Source organism: Pipra filicauda, unplaced genomic scaffold (assembly GCF_003945595.2).
Source record: "Pipra filicauda isolate LSUMZ 115617 unplaced genomic scaffold, ASM394559v2 scaffold884_size83113_pilon, whole genome shotgun sequence".
NCBI lineage: Eukaryota > Metazoa > Chordata > Aves > Passeriformes > Pipridae > Pipra > Pipra filicauda.
The window spans coordinates 62,419-83,126 of NW_024105069.1; the positions used below are offsets into that span (position 1 = coordinate 62,419).

At 46.2% G+C, this 20,708-nt stretch overlaps 1 protein-coding gene and 1 long non-coding RNA gene across 2 annotated transcripts; one reads left to right on the forward strand and one right to left on the reverse strand.

Annotated features, from left to right (window-relative positions):
• The first annotated feature begins 9,414 nt into the window (after positions 1-9,414).
• LOC113997334 lies at positions 9,415-10,290 on the forward strand. The gene is made up of 2 exons (XR_003544075.2): positions 9,415-9,858; positions 9,998-10,290. It is a non-coding gene; the product is annotated as an uncharacterized LOC113997334 (long non-coding RNA).
• A 1,874-nt stretch (positions 10,291-12,164) lies between these two features.
• On the reverse strand, positions 12,165-20,677 carry LOC113999654 (synaptonemal complex protein 1-like). Its single transcript, XM_027743281.2, has 12 exons — positions 20,066-20,677; positions 19,334-19,396; positions 18,452-18,568; positions 17,744-17,854; positions 16,987-17,079; positions 16,356-16,430; positions 16,036-16,095; positions 15,224-15,370; positions 14,841-14,927; positions 13,434-13,580; positions 13,050-13,136; positions 12,165-12,975 (listed from the first exon to the last, which is right to left on the reverse strand). The coding sequence occupies exons 1-12, from the start codon at positions 20,126-20,128 to the stop codon at positions 12,832-12,834; spliced, it is 1,194 nt and encodes a 397-aa protein (XP_027599082.1). The 5' UTR covers positions 20,129-20,677; the 3' UTR covers positions 12,165-12,831.
• Positions 20,678-20,708: the final 31 nt, after the last annotated feature.

Here is a 20,708-nt window from a genome sequence, read left to right on the forward strand (position 1 = left end):
TCTAGAGCCAGAGCCTTACCATGACAAAGGGCTGTGAAGATTCCTCCCCGATGAGGTCTCACCTCCCCCAGGACATCTTTAACCTCTTTCTCACTCCTCCTGTCTGCCCTTGCTGCCTGCAGGTCCTGTCCTGCTCTGCCATGTGGCCACCTCCTCTCCACTACAGGAACTGTGAGAGTCCTGCTGAAAGATCCTAGAAGCTGTGGGATGTGTCAGCTTTAAGAGATCCCTCCAGGAATGGAAGTTTAACTTTCCTGCAGCCAGAGAATTATTCATTCAAATACTGTGAAGATTTGTCCAGGAGTGAGAGCTCAGTCACCTCACACCCCAGGCTGCCTGTAACCTCTCTGTCCCTTCCCTGCTTCTGCCCTCAGTGCTGCAGGCAGTGCCCTCGGCCCTGCTGGGCTGTGCAGAGATGCTGCTCACCAGCAGAGCTGTCTCTCTGCAGCCCTGCCTGCTTGCCAGGAGCTCCCTCCAGCCCAGGAGCCTGGCCCAGCTCAGCAGCAGAGGAGCAGCCCCAGGCAGCCCTTTCTCTGCCCCTCTGGGCTCCCTCCAGTTGCCCCTGGGGCTCCAGGGGAACCTGCTGGCACACAGCTGAAGGAAATAATGATGTTCCCTCTCTCAGCTGGGCACAGACACTTCTTTCACCAGTGTCAATTCTCCAAAGACTCTAAGTTCAAGATTCACCTTTTTGTGTCCTGTCATGGTTTGAGAGCCCCAAAAATCCAATTCCCTAGTCCAAGCCCCCCTCCCACATCTCAACCCAGTGTGAGATGGATTTTCCAGACACCACACGAGACTCAAAATGGGGGGAAGGGAATATATTACAATGACTGTACAAAATAAACACCACGATACATTATATACAATCTTAGCTATCTCTACTGTGACATAAAAGTATTTACAATGGATCAAATCTCTTCTCCCCTCCAAATAAAAGTCCAGGAGGGAAGAAGGAAAAGATCTCTTTCCACTCTCAGAGCAGCAGTGTCTTTAGGGCAGCAGCTTATCTCACTCTCTTCCATGCAGCAGCTGTAACTGGATCTCTGCCAGTACACACGAGGGGGTATCCAAGCCCCTCAACCCGTCGTCTCCAAAAGAGGGTCTTCTCTTCCGTGGGCTGCGTAGCAGGGACAAAACTCGCGTCACCACCTCATATCATGGGGTGTAAGACATCCCATGAAGGTCCCTTCCTCAGGGAGGGACATCCCTGAGTCAGAACATCTCGGGCAGCTTTCAGTTGAAGGCCTTTGCCTCAAGAGTTCTATCAGAGCCTCTGTGCTCTGATCTCAGGCTGCCAGCTGAGCTTGGCAGCAGCGGCGAGGGGGGGCCAAGGTCACCCCCTCTGCATTCCTTTAGTCGTCCCGGTCCAGCTTTCCAGGACGCCTGAGCTTTTCAGCTCCTCTCTGCAGTGCTGCTGCATTTAGGACTTCATTCAGTAGGAGTCCATCCTCTCCACTTAGGAAAGGTCACAAAAGGAGTTTGGGGTTTTTGGTTTCAGTTCTTACCCCCAAAACTCTGTCTCTGTAGAGCTTAGTCTTGCTCTCTCTGCTGCTGGCTCTCGTTCTCTTCAGACAACTCTGTGTCTTCCTTGGCTGCAGGTTTGTTTCTGCTGCTTCTCCGTTATCTCTTGGCTCTCAGCCACAGTCTCTGGACGCTGCTCCTGCTGCTGTTCTGTCTCTGCTGACTCACGGTGGAGAAAACTTCTTTAGCTTTCTAGCTACAGGAACTTAGCCCAGTTTTACACTGTTCCAAGTCCCTGTAGCCCCCCTGCCGGGGGCTGGGGGGGCTGTGGCCCCCCAGAGGGGCTCCTGCCCCTTCTCCTCGTGGCCTCAGAACATGGCTACTTCTTCAACAACCACTACAACTTCCTTCTTTTCCGGTCTACTTGTGATATGTTTATATTTTGCAGAAGCACTCATTGGCTCCAAACCTCAAGGGTCACCTCCCCCTGAGGTTTTACCATTTTATAACTTCAGGGGGAAAACTGTTTCCCCCCACCACAGTCCCATCATTAGACAGGAAACCAAGACAGTGCCCAGGAGGGATCTCCTTCTCCTCCACCGAGGGAAGGGACTCAGCTAAGTGAATAGAGGAATCTCATTCTGAGTTTATAGACCTGGGGCTAAAAGGACACTCATCTCCCACTACAACCTCCCATGGTGTGGGATTCCCATTGCCCCAGTTCAGGTATGCACAAAACAGGAACCTGCAGATGAGCTCCTGTCCCAGCTCCCATGAGAATTAATGAAGACAAAAGCTCACAACACTTGGTTACAAGTGCTGGACACAAACACTTGGTTACTTTTGAGGTGCCAGAGGTGACCAAGATTCCTGCTGGGAACTGTAGGCTCCAATGGAGCAGTCCATGGAGACAAGGAAGCATCTGAGGGCATCTTCTTGGGGGCTAGTGGGAAATTGCTTTGCCCAATTTAAACGGCAGAAGGTGCTCACATGTAGGACAGGTGAACCTATAACTGTTCCTTATGTCCGTGGCAGCCCACAGAGGTGTCCAGCTGACCAGTGCAATCACGTGTCACAGGAAAACATAAGTCCCTCCCCTTCTCTTCTATATCAGTGGTATTATGTCCTTAGAGTACAACGGCAGCAGTCTCATGGGCATTCCTTCATTGCTGAACCTAATTCAGGGCAGCCAAATCTGAATTTAATATCCAAACAGGGGCCTGTAGTGCCAGGGGAGGTGCCAGGGCTCTCCAGCACAGTTCCAGCACCTGCCATGGACAGCACAGGTCCTGTACAGGAACCCCATCCCCACTCAGACCAATTGTGTGACAGGCACCACCCAGGGCTCCTCAGAGAGATTTGGTGCCTTTGGGTCTGAATCCCAGCACTGCAGGGACATAAGGTTTGGCCCTTCTCTATCCAGTGGATGCTGGGCAGTTCATGAATACAAAGCACATTCCAGCAAGGTCTCCACTTCTGTATATTCCCTTTTCTTGTGGTTTAACCCCAGTGAGCAAATACATACCACGTAACTTCTCACTCAGTTCCCCGACCTCCCACTGCCTCTCCTGGGCAACCTCCCTTCTTTTATACACTGGCCATGGTGTTCTGTGCTGTGGAATATCCCTTCGGACAGTTGGGATGTCCTGGCCATGCTCCCTTCCAGATTCCTTGCACCTGCTCGCTGGCAGAGCATGAGATGCTGAAAAGACCAACAAAGCCATCGGTGTGTGATCAACACCGTTCTCACACTGAATCCAAACCACAGCACTGTGCCAGCTACTAGGAAGAAAATTAACTGTCTCTCAACCAAGACCAGGACAGTATCTACCCCTTATTCCATACCATTTACATTGTGCCATATCCCACACTTTCCAGTACCTTCCACCATCACCTTTTCTATCTTTTGATATAAACCCACAGATCTCATTGCTTAGTCTATGAACCATGTCTATAAAAGTCCATTGAGTTCATTTAGCCCATGACTTGGGAGTCCATCTCTCATAATACTTTTTCAGGGCAGGAAAAATGGTATGTGGTGTTGGATTTTTTCCTTTTGAAGCTGGTTCTTGTTCCATCACCACTGTGCTGGTCTCATCACTGTGTGTGGCCTCATCAAAATTCACTGTTCATTAATCTCAATGATTTCTACTGTAATAACCCGGACAGGGCAGTCACCACAGAAGTGGTAATACACAGTGTTAGATAGTTATTAACATAACACAATTTAATTCATTGGCTGTTCTCACCCCAAATCAAATCCCCTTGAGGCACGCACCTGACTTCCCATCTTCCCCCGTTACCCACCAAGTGCAACTGGGTTGGGTCCCTGAGAAAAAGGAACCCATGGATGGGTTTGTCTTTGCCTGAGGCAGGAATAACCCAGACTGTTTTCCCCAGCATGGTTTTAATGTGCACCTCAGGATCTTCATCCCCTTCTACAGTACGTAAAAATTTGGATTGGACAGGGCCAGCCTGACTGGCAGATCCTCTGGGGCTGACTAACCAGGTGGCCTTTGCAAAATGTCTATCCAAGGTTTCCAGGTCCCCCCCACCCATCGCTCTCAGTGTCCTCTTTACCAGTCCATTGCATTGTTTGATCTTTCCAGAGGCTGGTGCATGACAGGGGATGTGATTCACCCACTCAGTGCCAGGTTCTCTGGCCCAAGTCTCTGGGAGGTTGTTTCGGAAACGAGTCTCACTCCATTCTTTCTGGAGCACGTGCTGCTTTTCCAGGCCCAGGACAGTTCTGGGTGCTGCCATGGCACACAGGGTACGTTTCCAGCCATCCAGTGGTTGCTTCCACCATTGTAAGCACAGGGGGCTTGTCGTGGTGGGTTTGGGGCAGTGTGATATTGTCACTTATATTTCAGCCATTGCCCTCCACAGCACAGAGGCTTTACCCACTTGGCTTGTGTAATTGCAGCACGTTTGACACCCGTGGATAATCTGGGAGATATTGTCCGTGGTTAAGTCGACCCCTTGATCATGAGCCCACCCATATGTTGCATGTCTTCCTAGATATCCCAAGGTGTCATGGGCCCACCAAGACAGAAATAACTCACCCTTGTGTTGCCAATCCAAATCCACCTGAGCCACTTCAGTCTTAGCAGCCCAATCTACCTCCTGGTTTTTCCGATGTTCCTCAGTGCCCTGACTTTTGGGCACATGAGCACCCACGAGATACACCTTCACAAGGAGGTTCTCCACCCGGGCAGCAATATTTTGCCTCAGTGCAGAGACCCAGATGGGTTTACCCCTGTGCTTCCAGTTATTCTGCTTCCACTGCTGCAAACACCCCTCAGGCTATTTGCCACCATCCCTGAGTCAGTGTAGAGATAAAGTATTGTCGTTTCTCTCCTTCAGCAATGTCCAAAGCCAGCTGGAGAACTTTCACCTCTGCAAAGAGGCTCAGTTCACCTCCTCCTTTAGCAATTTCCTTGTGGAAGGGGACTCCATACAGTCACCTTCCTTCTCCAGTGTCTCCTACCAAACAGCAAGGCCTATCAGTGAAGGAATGTTGTTTCTGTGCTGCCTTTGGCTGGGGTAGGGTTAGTTTTGTTCACAGTAGCTGCTCTGGGGTTGTGTTTTGGATTTGTGCTGAAGACAGAGTTGATAATTCAGAGATGTTTCTGTTATTGCTGAGCAGCACTGGCACAGTGTGAAGGCCTTTCTCTGCTTCTCATACTGCCACGCTGGGGAGGGGATTTGGGGTGTATGGGAAGATGGGAGGGGGCAGAGCAAGGACAGCTGACCCCAACTGACCAAAGGCATATTCCAGACCATATGACATCATACTCAGTATACAAAGCATGGGAAAGAAGGAAGAAGGGGAGGATGTCCAAAGTGATGGTGCTTGTTCTCCCAAGAAACTGTTAGGAATGATGGGGCCCTGCATTCCAGGAGGTGGCTGAACACCTGCCTGTCCATGGTAAGTGGCAAATGAATCCCTTGCTTTCATTTGCTTGCACACACAGCTTTTGCTTTATGTGTTTAACTGCCTTTCTCTCAACTCACGAGTTTTTTTGCTTCTCCCATTCTCTCACCCATCCCACTGGAAGGGAGGGAGGGAGTGACTGGGAGCTGCTTATTTGCCAGCTGAGATTAAAGCACAAGTCTGCATGAGGCCAGAGTTTCCCTGTTTGACAGGAGGGTGGAGGCACTGGAGAAGGTGCAGAGGAAGTTTGGTACAATGGGCTGAGGAGAAGAGGAGGCTCAGAGGAGACCTCCTCACTCTCTGCAACTCCCTGACAGGAGATTGTAGCCAGGTGGGGGTTGGTCTCTTCTCCCAGACATCTATCAGTAAGACAAGAGGGCTGGGTCTTCAGCTGTGCCAGGGGAGGTTTAGGTTGGATATTAGGAAGAAATTCTTTACAGAGAGGGTATTCAGGTGTTGGAATGGGCTGCCCAGGGAGGTGGTGGATTCTCTGTCCCTAGAGGTTTTTAAGATGAGACTGGATGTGGCATCAATGCCATGGTCTGGTTGGATCAAGGGTTGGACTTGATGGTCTCGGAGGTCCTTTCCAACTCGGCTGATTCTGTGATTCTATGAGGAGTTGTGTGGAGAGACTGAGGTAACTCGGCCTCTTTAGGCTGCTGAAGGGCAGGCACAGGGCAGGCTAAAAGCCTGGAGAGGTGGTGGAGCCAAACTCTGTGCAATGTGCAGGGCAGAGACCACAGCCACAGGCTTCTTCCTGGGGACTTCAGAGCGTGCCTCAAGAAAACCTGACTAGGAGGGTAATGCCACAGTGCAGCAGGAGACCCAGACACTTTCTATGATCTCCATCTTTGGAGGTTTTCAGGTTTTAGCTCTACGAAGTCACAGCTGACCTGACCCTGCAGTTGGTGACCCCCAGCCCTTGATAGGAGCCAGGACCAGACACCTCGAGCAGTCACTTTTACCACCATCTGCACATGAGCCAGGCATCAATGCAGAAAGGGAGATGAGGCATTGGACCAGGTCCCTGAACACAGGAATTGGTCTGCCATGCTCCAGAGGTTCCTGGGAACACCTGAGCATTTGGCCCAGAGAAATCCCATGAGAGGTAAAAATAGGTGAGGCTGTATTACCTGAACTCACCAATGGCATTTAGTAAAGGGAAAGTCCCACAGAGGATGTTCTCTTTGGATGGTCTAACACAAAGCTGGGTTTCTTGGGTCTCTTGTCTCAACCCTGCTGCATTGATGTTGACAGCAAGGAGAAAAGTTCCAGTTCAGGCATCAAATATTTGCCTGTTCTGCCTGAAGAGCCAGCATAGCTGTGTCACACACCAGCCAGTGTCATGGGGAAGATGGAGGTGATGTGAACTGACAGGGTTTGGGCTCCAGTGGATGCTCCACTCCTGATCTGGCAGGACATCATTGGCTGCAGTAAGACGTAAGGTACCTACGTGACTGTAAGTTCAGACCTGCTCAGCAGGACTCTCACACAGCTCACTGAGGAGGGCGGGATGTTGAGCACAGGGGAGATGATTCAGTTCCCCTAATCCCAGAACAGTGACCAAAGTATCTTTCCCTTAACCTCAGACGAAAATCTCATATGGCCTCTCTAAAGAATCCTTCAAAAATCCTTCAGGTGTCTGTGTGATTTCTCTGAGTATCAGCATCCAAAAAGAAAAAAAAAAGTCCTTAGACAGACTAAATCGCAGTGTTTGCAGTGTGGCACTTTCCTCTGTTGCACCACCCCTGGGCAACGCCAGTGGAATCAGTGTTTGCAGTGCAAGGCACCCACCCCTTCCTGCACATCAAAAGCAGTTCAGATGAAGGGTGGTCTTGCAAAAGTCACCTGTAGTGTCAGCATTGCTGCCCTGGAGCCTGCAGCCAGATCCATGTATCCTGGACCACTCCTGGCACTTCAGGTGTCACCAGGTCTTTTATCTGAACACATCAGACCTGACCTCCATCTCCAGCCATTCCCATGGCAGCTCCCATGCAGGTGTCTGTTTTGTGCACACCTGAACTCTGAGGGAAGATCAATCCCATTGCCTGTGGGGCTGAGCTTTGTGTGTGGGGAATCTGAGGATGGCGGACTCTCCATGTTGCTGACAAAGCTGTTGAACAGGATCGGCCCCAGCACTGACCCCTGAGGGACACCACTGGTCACTGGTCTCCACGGGGACAATGAGCCCTTGACCACAACCCTGTGTGTGCGGCCAGCCAGCCAGTTCTTCATCCACCAAATGCTCCATCCATCCAATCCAGGTCTCTCCAATTTAGAGGCCAGGAGGTCATGTGGGACAGTGTCAAATACTTTGCATAAGTCCAGGCAGATGATGTCAGTTGTTCTGCCCCATCCACCAGTGCTGCAGCCCTGTCACAGAAGGTCAGTAAAACTGGTAAACAAATCTCAGGTAGCAGCCCCAGACTCCTCCAAGGCAGGTACCCGAGGTGATTTTTCTCTTTTGAAGGTAAAGATATACTCTGGGTTTCAGTTGGAGTCTTCTCAAACACTGCCCGGCATCTCCCAGTGTCTTTTTATTTCTGAATTAGTCACTTGATATCCCAGGTAGCAGTCCCAGACTCCTCTAAGGCAGGTACCAGAGATGATTTTTCTTTTTTCATAGAATTTTCATAGCTCCTGCATCTTCCAGGATCTACCTGAGTTGCCTTCCAGGCATCTCAATGAGCCTTTTCACACATCCTGTAAAGAGGTGAGACCCCAGGTATGAGCCTCATACTTCTCCAAGGAAGCAACTGAAGATGATTTTTCTCCTTTGAAGGAAAAAGCATCCTCTGGGATCCACCTGAGACCCTTCTCAAGAATTTCCTGGAGACTTGGTCTCTGATTTGGTGACCTGAAATCCTGGGTAGCAGCTCCAGACTCACCCAGGGAAGCTGCCCAAGATGATACTTCGTCTTTACATGAAATTGTATCCTCATGGATGTACCCAAGACTCCTCCCAAGACTCCTCCCAAGACTCCTCCCAGAGCCTTTTCACATCTCTAAGGACCTGAGATCCCAGGTAGCAGCTCCAGACTGATCCAGGGAAGCTGCGTGGGATGAAGCTTGAGGGAAAGAGGGAGCTCTGCAGGCCTGGAGGAGCAGAGGGGCACCCCCGCTCTGCTGACTCAGGAGCAGCTGAATGTGCCTCCTCTTGTGCCGGGGTCTCCATCCGTGTCCCCTGCTCAGTGTATTGGGGAGCAGCTGAATGTGCCTCTTGTGCCAGGGTCTGTGTCTGGGCTTCCAGTCCCTCCAGCACCTCCTCCTTCTCACTCAGGCCATCATTCGGGTGCCTCTGGCGTGACCAGTGCAGGTCAGGAGATGATTTGCCCTGGGGGGGCTGAAAGCAGACCGGGGATGTGCAGAGGCCGCCCGGCTCCCCCAGCCAAGGCCTGGCGGGCCCCGCCAGCAGCGGCTGCTGGCCCAGGGCTGGGCAGATGGCGGGAGCCTCCCGGGCCCGGGCCCTGCCCGTGTCCCTCCGTGCTCGGCACTGCCGGCTCCTTGGCGTGCCGCTGGGGCTCCAGCCCCGCCAGCCGCCGCAGCTCCGGCAGCTCCTGCCACGCCGGCGCTGGCCGCGGGCTGCGGTGCTGCTGGCCGGGCTGCCCGGCTGCCAGGGACCCCCAGCACAGGCCCTGCCCCGCTGCGGCCCTTGGCCCTGTGCCCCCGGGGCCGGGCTGCCATGGCTCCCGGGGCTCCTGCAGCTCCGGGGGCTGCGGGGCCAGCACGGCTCGACCCCGGCCAGGGACGAGGCCCGACCCCGGCCAGGGACGAGGCCCGACCCCGGCCAGGGACGAGGCCCGACCCCGGCCAGGGACGAGGCCCCGCCCCGGCCAGGGACGAGGCCCGACCCCGGCCAGGGACGAGGCCCGACCCCGGCCAGGGACGAGGCCCGACCCCGGCCAGGGACGAGGCCCGGCCCGGCTGCCCTGAGGCTGCCGCGGCTGCAGCTGAGGGCGGCGGCAGGAGGAGGCCTGGGGTGGATGGGGCTGCCTCGGAACAGAGCTGGGGAGCCCGGGAGCTGCTGCCTCCTGAATGAGGTGCTCTGCTCTGCTCTGCTCTGCTCTGCTGGAGTGGGCACCCGGGGGGCTCCTGAGACACCCCAGGGCAGGGCGAGGCCCTGCAGGGTCATAATGTCCCCTCGGTTCCAGGAGGCCCCGCAGTGTCACAGTGGCCCCTGGGCACCCGCAGGCCCCACATCACACAGCCCTGGCAGTTGCCATGGAGATGCCAATGCCCAGAACTGGCTGGAACCGGCCCGAGCAGCCCCTTCCAGCACAGCCGCTCAGGGCGGGGCCCTTTCAGCTGTTCCTGGGCACCTTTTGCTCATTAGGGAGCATGTGGGGATCCCCCTCCACAGCCCGGACAGCAGAGCAGCGACACCTCCTTGGTGCTGACACCACCCAGAAGCTGAGGAATGTTTGGTTCTGGTCCTGGGAGCTCTCTGGCTCCTCCAGGTGTGCCAGGGCTCCTGTGGGACGTAGGTTGTCACTCTGTGGGCCAGTGCAGCTCCGTCCCTGCCCTTTCCAACCCTGTCCTCAGAGCCCAAGTGGCACCTGCTGCCAGCTCTTGTCACACCTGGATCCCCTCACCCAGGTAACCTGTGCATGGGGACCAGCGGTGCCACCTTGGCCACACTGGGGTGATCTCCAACCGGGACAGACACCGTGGATCATTTGACGTGGTTCCTCTGAAGGCAGCAGCTTTCCCTCCAGGCTCTCCAAGCTCTTTGCTCTGGGTAAAGCCAGGTGCTGTGATGTCCCACCCTGAAGGGGAAGGGAGCACCCAAGAGTTGTAGATGGTGGTCAAAAGGAACAATGAAAATCAGGGAGTTCACAAAAACGCAGTGTTTTATTAGTAAATCACACACTTGGCCATAGAAATTGGGATGTTAGTCCCTGACCTGCTCTGTAAGCACATGGCAGTAGGGTTGGGATAAAGGGATAAGATGATAGGGAAGAAAGGAAGTGTCACAACCCATGAACAAGGGCATGATGCTCATTGTAAATTCTTGTCAGGCTGAACAAAGACAGCAGATGTGTCACGGAGCTCTTGAACTTCTATGGTACAGTCGCCTTAAGTCTGACAACCAGCCCACGGTTTACACTCAGAAGGTGTTGGCCAACAAGCCCTTAGACTTTCCAACAGACTTCCACAAGTGGTGGCCGACAAGCACTTATTTTTGTACAGTACACTGCTGTCTCAATTTAACGAGACTGAAGTGTTTTGCTAAGGAAGGTGAGTTATGAGGTAGACCAAACTCCTCTCTCTCAGCAACTGTAAATCTGAAATTCAGAGGTTCCAATTCAGGAACTATGGAAAAAAGAAAAATATATGGATATATGTGTATTGGCAGAACAACAAAAGAACACAAAAGCAACTAAACAATAATCCCAAAAAACTTTTGTACCCAAAGTCCCCTTCAAAAAGGGAACAGTTCGGTACTTCCAACCACGGCCGGCAGGGGGCGCTGTTGGGCCGACAATGGAGGTTCCCCCGGCGAGGAGGGGAAGGGAAAAGGGGAGAAGGGAAAAGGGGGAGAAGGGGGAAAAGGGAAAGGGGGAAAGGGGGAAAGGGAAAAGAGGAAAAGGGGAAAGGGGGAAAAGGGGAAAGGGGAAAGGGGGAAGGAGAAAGGGGAGAAGGGGAAAGGGGAAAGAGGAAAAGGGGGAAAAGGGGAGAGGAAAAGGGGAAAGGGGGAAAGGGGAAGGGGAAAGGGGAGAAGGGGAAAGGGGGAAAAGGGGAAAGAGGAAAAGGGGAAAGAGGAAAAGGGAAAAGGGGAAAGGGGGAAAAGGGGAAAGGGGGAAAAGGGGAAAGGGGGAAGGGGAAAGGGGAGAAGGGGAAAGGGGGAAAAGGGGAAAGAGGAAAAGGGGAAAGAGGAAAAGGGAAAAGGGGAAAGGGGGAAAAGGGGAAAGGGGGAAAAGGGGAAAGGGGGAAAAGGGGAAAGGGGAAAAGGGGAAAGGGGGAAAGGGAAAAAGGAAAAGGGGAAAGAGGAAAAGGGGAAAGGGGGAAAGGGGAAAAGGGGAAAGGGGGAAAAGGGGAAAAGCAGAAAGAAGGGTGGGTTCTTCCCACGAAACTCCTGCTGTCTGTGGCTGTCTGTGGCCAGGGCTTCCCCCCTCTTCATCGATGAGCACAAAACCGCTGCCAAAACACGGGAACGGAGGAGGGAAAGAGGAGGGAAAAGCGTGACCCCCTCCCCAAAAACTTCCTCTGCAGGTGGGTCAAACCTCTCGGATGAAATCCGAGCAGGTCTGGCCTGGGGGCGGAGCAGGGCACAGGCAAGCCCAGGCTGGAAAACAGCCAGATGACCAGGCCGAGAGCAAAACGGCCTCGGAGCTTTCCCTTGCCTCAGTTAAGGCAAAAGTAAAAATGTCCCTCTTTCCAAGGAGAGGAGGAAAAAATAAAAAACTCATCACCCCTCCCTGCAGTTTTCAGAAGGGCCATCAGCTTGGAATGCAGGTCTGCCAGTCAGTTCTTTTGTGTGGGTCAATTACCCCTTCCCCTCCCTCCTTCAACATCTTTCTTTTACAGCAAGCAGGGGAAAGAAAGAAAAATTTCTAGGTTTTTTTTTTTTTCAGAACAAGTAAACCTATGACAGTTTGTCGTTGTGAATCCAAGACTAATCACGGATTAACACAGGAATAGATGTTGCTCAAATCTTTCCTTACACTTCCATGGCAGAAGCTGCTGGTCCCTGGGAAGGCTGCCTGGGATTTCTGTCTGTGTTCTAATACTTAAAGCAACAACATTTAGTCCCACACCACACTTTATATTTCAGATCAACAATTTAATGACATCTTGACATTGTTTTTACAATCTTAACGAGTGTGCATATTTTATTCCTTATGAAGTGAAATCTTTTTAAATGGAAGTAATTCTATTCAATTTTAGAAGTGTCAGAACTGTTTTAACATACTGAAATAGTAGCTACTGAAAACAAAACAGTCTAAAAGGAAAGGCCTAAGAACATTTAAAATGCAGGAAAAGCAAGATGACTTCAGGTGAAAGTGCACACATTTAACAGCTTCAGTATTTCTTTCACAAAGTATCTTCTGTGAATTATGTATTAAGAAAAAGAGTAAATTTAAAAGAACAGAATTAAACTTCTTTAAAATCAGTATTTCTAATGCCAGAAACAGCTTGGAAACAACTTTCTATGTAGTTATACTTATTTCAAAATTTAAAATTGGCTAATTTGTGTCCTGATGTTTTATAGCACAGAGGAGGAAAAGGTGGGAAAGGCTCTGCAGGTGGATGTAGCTCTGGATCTGTGAAGTTTATGTGTGTAATGGAAATGAATGTAGTATTCAACACACTGAGTATGACAGAAAAATGCACCAAAGTACTAACTCTGAAAGAATAACAACACTGTTATTAGTGCCACTGTTACTGGCACTGATAAATAATGCCAGGGCACTGGTCATTTCTGCATTTTAAGCAAAGAACTTTGCAACTTCTTTTATTTTTCTTCTCCTGTCCACTTTGGAAACCGCAGCCCATCCTGCCTCGTGCATCTTCCTCATGGCTTTGAGTTTCAGTGCAGAGCCTGGAGATTTCACACTGGAGAGAGTCGGCGTCTAACAAGGAAAATAAAGCCACCATTACTTTCTGGAAAGAATTTGATTAACTGTTTGGTTTAATCTGAATGTACCTTTTTTGGTGCTGTGGAATATAATTGTGAAGCTTGAGGATAATCTTGGTACAACTTCTTAAACATTTTCTCTTCCGAGACCATGCTCTGAAATTAAAAAAGAAAAAAGCTATTTAGTTACAGTATACTGAAAAATACTTTTCCCTTTCCCCCAGGAATATTAAAGTATGAACAAAAAAAAGTTGAGATGTTACTATGAAGCCTGAACAGTTTAATAACAGGCATGTAAATTATGTACATACAAATAGAGTTCCAGAAAGAACCAAGTAAATAAAAATATACATATAAGTAAGGTCTGTGATCTGGAAGCCCCCAGGCTTTCTCTCCACCCTCAGGAGTGTGCCCAGAGAACTGCTCAGGGCAGGTCTGGGCTCTGACTCTCACCAGGAGGTCACTGTGCTCAGAGCTGTCCGAGTGAGTGTCCAGATGAAGAAGCACTTTCTGCTTTTTCCTCGTGCTCTGCTCGGGAGGCAGAGTTGTGCTTCTCTCCCCCTGCAGGGTATGGACTGGAGGAGTCTTGATCACATAGGTCTGGGAAAGAAAATGGTTACATTCTTAGTTCTGTTTTTGGGGGTAAGTATAGAACCTCACAACCCAACCTCACAACCCAGTTTGTGCTCTGAGTTGTCCAAGAAGACACCTGGGAGATGCTGTGGAATTATTATCTTTCCAGCCAAAATGTGAAGCAAAGGCCCAAACAAAAGGGGGTGGGGATGGAAAATCTCTTTTGGTTGCTGAGCAAGGAGAATGAGCAGGAAGCTGTGGAAGAACTGATTTTTCTGGCACATGGTATCTAAGTGCTTCCTGTTTATCTGCAGAAATGCAGGTTGTTTGGAACTGTAGCCACCACCTGTGGACTACAACAAACACCTGAGGAAACAGAAACCAACAAAACTGCAGGAAAGTTCTGTCAGAGAGACACTGACATTGATAGCAAGATTGTTTTTACTTAAAATAGTCTTTTCACCACAGGTTAAACTTCTGAGAAACATTGCAATGGTCCACTGCAATCCTTTTCTAGAAAGGGTAATGTAGAAATGGCAGTGAATCTGTTATTACAATATAAACATCACCAGTGGTCTTCTGACAGGGGAAGAGCATAAGTTCTGCAGGGGAGGAGCATAAGTCAGGAATCATTTGACAATTTTTACATCTATACAAGATTTTTTCTATTCCATGGAAAAAAAGTGCTGTTACAAAAACACACTTTTAAGACAAAGTAAGAGAATTCCAGAGATATTATTAAATTCACAGTCTCTCTTGGATAGGAATTGTTACTGATAAATGATAACTGAGCAAGAAAAATGACACACGTTGGGAGCCCTTCCACAAACTGCTCTCTGATGTCAGTGTGAAATGGTATTGCTCTTTTAAACCCCTGCTTATCCCATCAAAAAAATAAATAACCATCTACAGAGAAGTAAGAAGTACAGTCAAAAATGCCACAAGAACAATTCACTGTCAAGAGTCACAAAGCTTCCAAGCTGGACTGCCCAAGGGGCTTTTGCCAGACACTGAAGGAGGCATTTCTTCTTTTCCATGTATTGACTCCCCTAGGGATATCATTTAGAGACTTCTTACTTCTTACATTAATAGAGTCACTGTTCTAAATGTGGTTTAGGATTCTCAGGAAAGTAAGTTTGTATTTTCTAAAATTACAAAAGGTTGAAGTTAAAAGCAGCTCAATGTCTTTTGGTGAGCGTACATGAACTGTCATGGAACTTCAATGAGGTTCCATGTGCATAAACATCACCAAACTGTTTGGTTTAATCTGAAGACAAGCTAATGTACCTTTTTTGGTGCCGTGGAATGTAATTGTGAAGCTTGAGGATAATCTTGGTACAACTTCTTAAACATTTTCTCTTCCGAGACCATGCTCTGAAATTAAAAAGAAAAAAGCTATTTAGTTACAGTATACTAAAAAATACTTTTCCCTTTCCCCCAGGAATATTAAAGTATGAACAAAAAAAAGTTGAGATGTTACTATGAAGCCTGAACAGTTTAATAACAGGCATGTAAATTATGTACATACAAATAGAGTTCCAGAAAGAACCAAGTAAATAAAAATATACATATAAGTAAGGTCTGTGATCTGGAAGCCCCCAGGCTTTCTCTCCACCCTCAGGAGTGTGCCCAGAGAACTGCTCAGGGCAGGTCTGGGCTCTGACTCTCACCAGGAGGTCACTGTGCTCAGAGCTGTCCGAGTGAGTGTCCAGATGAAGAAGCACTTTCTGCTTTTTCCTCGTGCTCTGCTCGGGAGGCAGAGTTGTGCTTCTCTCCCCCTGCAGGGTATGGACTGGAGGAGTCTTGATCACATAGGTCTGGGAAAGAAAATGGTTACATTCTTAGTTCTGTTTTTGGGGGTAAGTATAGAACCTCACAACCCAACCTCACAACCCAGTTTGTGCTCTGAGTTGTCCAAGAAGACACCTGGGAGATGCTGTGGAATTATTATCTTTCCAGCCAAAATGTGAAGCAAAGGCCCAAACAAAAGGGGGTGGGGATGGAAAATCTCTTTTGGTTGCTGAGCAAGGAGAATGAGCAGGAAGCTGTGGAAGAACTGATTTTTCTGGCACATGGTATCTAAGTGCTTCCTGTTTATCTGCAGAAATGCAGGTTGTTTGGAACTGTAGCCACCACTTGTGGACTACAACAAACACCTGAGGAAACAGAAACCAACAAAACTGCAGGAAAGTTCTGTCAGAGAGACACTGACATTGATAGCAAGATTGTTTTTACTTAAAATAGTCTTTCCATAAGAAGGAGACTTTTTATTTTTTACATCAGTAGATTCAGTGTCCAAATCTCAAGGAGGTATCTGAGTCTCAGGAAAATAAGTCCGTATTTTCTAAAATTAAAAAAGGTTTAAGCTAAAAGCATTTCAATGTCTTTTGTTGAGTGTACATAAAGTATCATAGAACTTCATTTAGATTCCATATGTATAAATATGACCAAATTCTAAAATAATTTCTTTGGTTAAAGTTACCTTGTGCTCCATTTCAGTTTCAGGAACCCTATTTTGGGAGTGTTTTTTCACAAGATTCTCCTGAAAAGAGTTACAGGATAGGAAGTAAATATTTTATTTGAATTCAGTTGCTAAAAATCTTCCTGGTGTAATTACAGAACACAGTCCACTATCATACACTGTTACAAAGTTCATATAAACATATGGCCAGATTTAGTACAACTGCAGCATTCAAAAGTCATTTTTCTATTCACAGTTTCATTTCTTATACAGCTTCTCCTAGTGCATAAGCCCAGACCAAACCTGTCACCCACACTGCTACAGTTATTAAAAAAATTCACCTTTTCCTCGATTTCTTCTTTCAGTTGTTCCTTAAGGGATGACAGTTCGCTTTTCAAACGTGACAGCTCACTTTCCTATAAACGATGAGAAAAAGGGCAGGGAAAAAAGAAAACAGGCCAAAATGAGACAGTAATTAATAGGGATATTTGTTAGAAACAAAGGAAAAATCCATTTGTTTTGCAACCCTATAGTGGAAGCTCTGTTTTAGCTTGTTTTAAAAAGAGCTGAAGTACCATAAGAACCAGGTACTTGACCAGAAGTGTTCAGGCAAGAACTTAAAACCCTTGGGAGAACAGAGGTTAGGGGGGATGGAATCCAACTACTTGATACTAAAGGTTCTTAGACAGTGAGGTCAGAACGTGGTACACTCTCTGGAAAAGCAGACAGAAACCAACTGCTACTCCAATTTATTTTTAGAAACGTTTGGGTTTTTTAAAGCACATAAGATCTCTAAGAAAATAAAAGCAAGCAGAAATTAGTGATCTTTACTGTTCAGTCCCACTAAAGCAGACACTTAACCCTCTCCAAGTATTAAACAGGAAAAGTAAAATATGGTATTTATGGTTATATTACACTTGGATGACATTAGCCCCTCCATTGCATTATTTAGTGTTGAAAAGCACTCCTTACCAGTGATCTTTCTGATGATAACTGCTCTTGCTGCTTAATTTTATATAGTTTTAACTCCGCATCTTTTTCTTCAACCATTTTGTCATATTCATGCTGTTTTAAAAAAAACAAACCAAACCAAAAACATTGGACTAAATGTTACAATTACAGATCTACCCAGTCTGCAAACATCAGTCCTTTTCTCAAACCAGACTCTTCTGAAGATTCAGGGAGCACCATGAACAAACACTGGTGCTTCTGCAGAAACCGTGGAACAGAAAATGCCCCAGCAGAATTATTTTGGGGGCTGACAGAGAATGCTTAATTTCTATGCAGCAGCACATGTCCCAGCACATAAGCCATGCTATTTTTATTAATGTTATCTGCTAAATAGATTGCAAAAGGGAGGAATAAAAATGTACATTAAAATATGTCACATTAAACTGCTGAAGGTCACCAAGGAATCTCCTCGAGAAAGAGGCCAGACTGACACCGAAGGACACTGCATTAGGGTGGTATCAAAGGAAGCCTAGAGAAAAAAAAATCCTAGAAATTTAGATAAATGGCATTTTTCTGCCCAGAGGCATGTTTTCAAAATCTGAAGATGAATTTATTTTTAGATGATGAAAAGTCAAGCATGTGTTCAACTTCATTTTCCTAGGTTCAGGTCTTTTTTATGAAGCTGCACTTTCTAATTCATAATATGCTGATTTGGAAAGGTTCTTATGTATCATGGTATCACACAGGACAAATCATAGCAATCAATACAATCTCTTACCTTGTGTTTTTCCATTAGTGCCACCATTTCTTTTATCTTGTGCTGACATCGGATATCAGTTTCTCTCTGTATCATTGTTGCTTCATCATAAAGCAACTTCAACTTTTCTACCTGATAGTAACAAATTTCATTTAATTCATGAACAATTAACAACAATATGTATTTTTTAAAAATCTTAGTTTCATTTCTTCTTCCCCCTGTGGGTGCAAAGTATGTATAGTCTCATTTAGGCTTCATTTGCTTTTAAGAACCTTTTCAAATCCTACACTTTTTATGCATATTATTAAAATGGGCAAATAAACATAGATTAAAAGTACATCCATGACAGGTAAGTGTCACCTCGAACCATCTCAAGCACTCTGCCCTAACTTCCCCTGCATTACCATTGAAAAAGTGTGGGCAGAAAAACAATAATATGGGAGAAGTTACAATCTAATTTGGCTCTGCTGTAGTTACACCGAGAATAGAATTTCTTTGAACAATATCTTGATAAAGAGAATTTTTAACTGGGTTCCTATTTTTAAAGACATACACAAATACTTCAACTTAAGCATCTAATGTGCTAAAGCTTTGCTCTCAGGCAAACACACAAGTTCCAGGTATGTTGACGTGACTGAAACGTAAGAGCAAGGACTGGCCAATAAAGCTTCATAAAACCATCATACATCCAAAAAATTTCAAACTGCAGTAAAAATTAACATCTCTCACCTCTTCATGAAGTTTATTTTCATTTACTTTTTTTGTTTCAATGTCTTTTTGATAGCTGTCAACTGTTTCCTTATGTTGCTTGTTCATATTTTCCAGCTCTAACTGCAATTTATTCACCTTTTGGGAATGCAGAATTGTTGCTGTTATTTGTTCAGATATTAATATGCTAATGATTTTTTTTTTACCTCTTATTTTTGAGCAGAAACACTCTGTTACCTTTCAGGTATATGACTGAACTGTTTCCTATTTGAAGTTCAGCTTTTTTTCATACAGAATTAAACTCTGGCCTGAAGTGAGTTAGAAAATGCTCACAGAAACAATGGCAAGAGCCCAATGGGAAAGGCAGCCCTAAGCAGTCACCCTAAATGCTGTGACTTCCTTGGAAAAAAAAGACAGATGGAGATTTTATTCCCTCCTATGTAGATCTATTTCAGATTTTCCCAGTTGTATGGTGTGTTGTCCTCCCAATTGTGCATTTTGATTACAGTTTTTTCTTTTAAGTTTTTCGTAAGAGTCTCTTAAAAAAAGTCCACTTCTTTCTTGAAGTGTGGTACCCAAGTAATGTATGTATTTCTTTTAATTGCTTTTCTATTTCAATGGGATTGCTGAATTCAGTACACTATCAACCAAACAAAGAAAGGGACTGATCAGGAACATAATTCCTTGGGATGTGAAGTCCATCTCTTCTAAATGTCTTCTAGTCCAGTCAGAGCTCAATGAGTAAAAATGGAAATACCTTCCAAAAATTATGGGCCCATTCCTGCAAAATCTGTATCCCAGATCCATAGACTAGTTCAGAATGTATTTACATAATATTATCATTAGTTATACTGGGACTTAAAACACTCACCTCATCTACTACATGATGTAATTTAAACCTACCTTTCCTTCATAAATACTGGTTTTCTTGCTTTCTGCAGTAATTTTCTTTTTCAGCACCTTATTCTGTTGAAATAAAGCAAAACAAACACTGTACTTTAAAAAGTTTATAGAATTCTGTAATGCTTTAACTGCATCAAGCAGGTCAGAATCTTAAAAAATTCCAGCTTTCATCAAGCAAATAACTCTGTTGAGCAGTTCAGGTTCCGGTCAATTCTCAAACCAAAAAGAATGCTCCACTAATTCCTGGGATTAACCTGTTCCTTCAAGACCTTATGAAAGGCTCCTCCCGGGCAGCAACAGAGAATAACAAATGAGGGGCACAATGGGAATGAAAACTAAGATGCTGCTGACAGAAGGGGTGCAGATGTCATGACAAAAAATAAAAATGAAGTTATGACAATTTGTGCTAATGCACAGTTCTTTTCTACTAGTGGTAACTGAGACAGGGCTTTACTACAAGTCCATAAATAATACCATATACTAAATGAAAAAAGTAAATGTTTATTATAGATATTATTTCTGTAATTGCTATTTTCAAATGAAGGATAATTTAACAAATCAAATAATTTCAAAGGTGACTCCTTAATCTGCTCAGAGTTAGGATAAGAAAGGAAATTATCAATTACATAGGTGTATCTAAAGATATCACAGCAGACAAAACCTGTTGAAAAGTAACAGTCACCACAAAATACCATCTCTTATGTATTTGTGACTTTTAAAAACTGTACACACCTCCTGCTGCAACTCTTCAATGCATTTGGTTTTATTTTCCACCTGTTTCTTTAAATTATTCATCTAAAAGAGATATTTCAAACATTAATGAATAACTCCTACCAATGCCTCCCTGTGTCAGAGATTACTGTCAACATTCTCACACGTGCATTTGCCCCAGCCTGATTTACTCCAGCAAACTGAAACACAACCTGCCGTGTTACAGTGATCGGAGTTTCAGCCATAAAGTACTAGAAGATGTTAATTAATGGCAGTGAACCAGTTCCTCGGTGGTTGTAGAGTTTAAAGAGAAGAAAGAAGGGAAAAAAAAAAGTAACTTCACAATTTAAAAAACAATCTTGTGTCAGGTTCCCTACAATCCATGAAAAAAATTAATTTTCCTAGTTACTTCCTACAATCTTCAACTGCTTTGCCTTTCTCGAAATTCCATTTTCAATAGTTTTAACCTGGAATCACAATTATAAATTTTTGAGTTTTACAATGAAATTCTGAAATCCATTCTAACGCTAAAAAAACAGGTGTGCTTTCAAACTAGAGTAAGAAAGTAAAAATATTTTAACCTCTTTAAGCTGAAACTCATATTATATATTGAAAGCTAATCGAGACCCCATCCATCACTCAGTGGGGATATGGAAATAAAGGA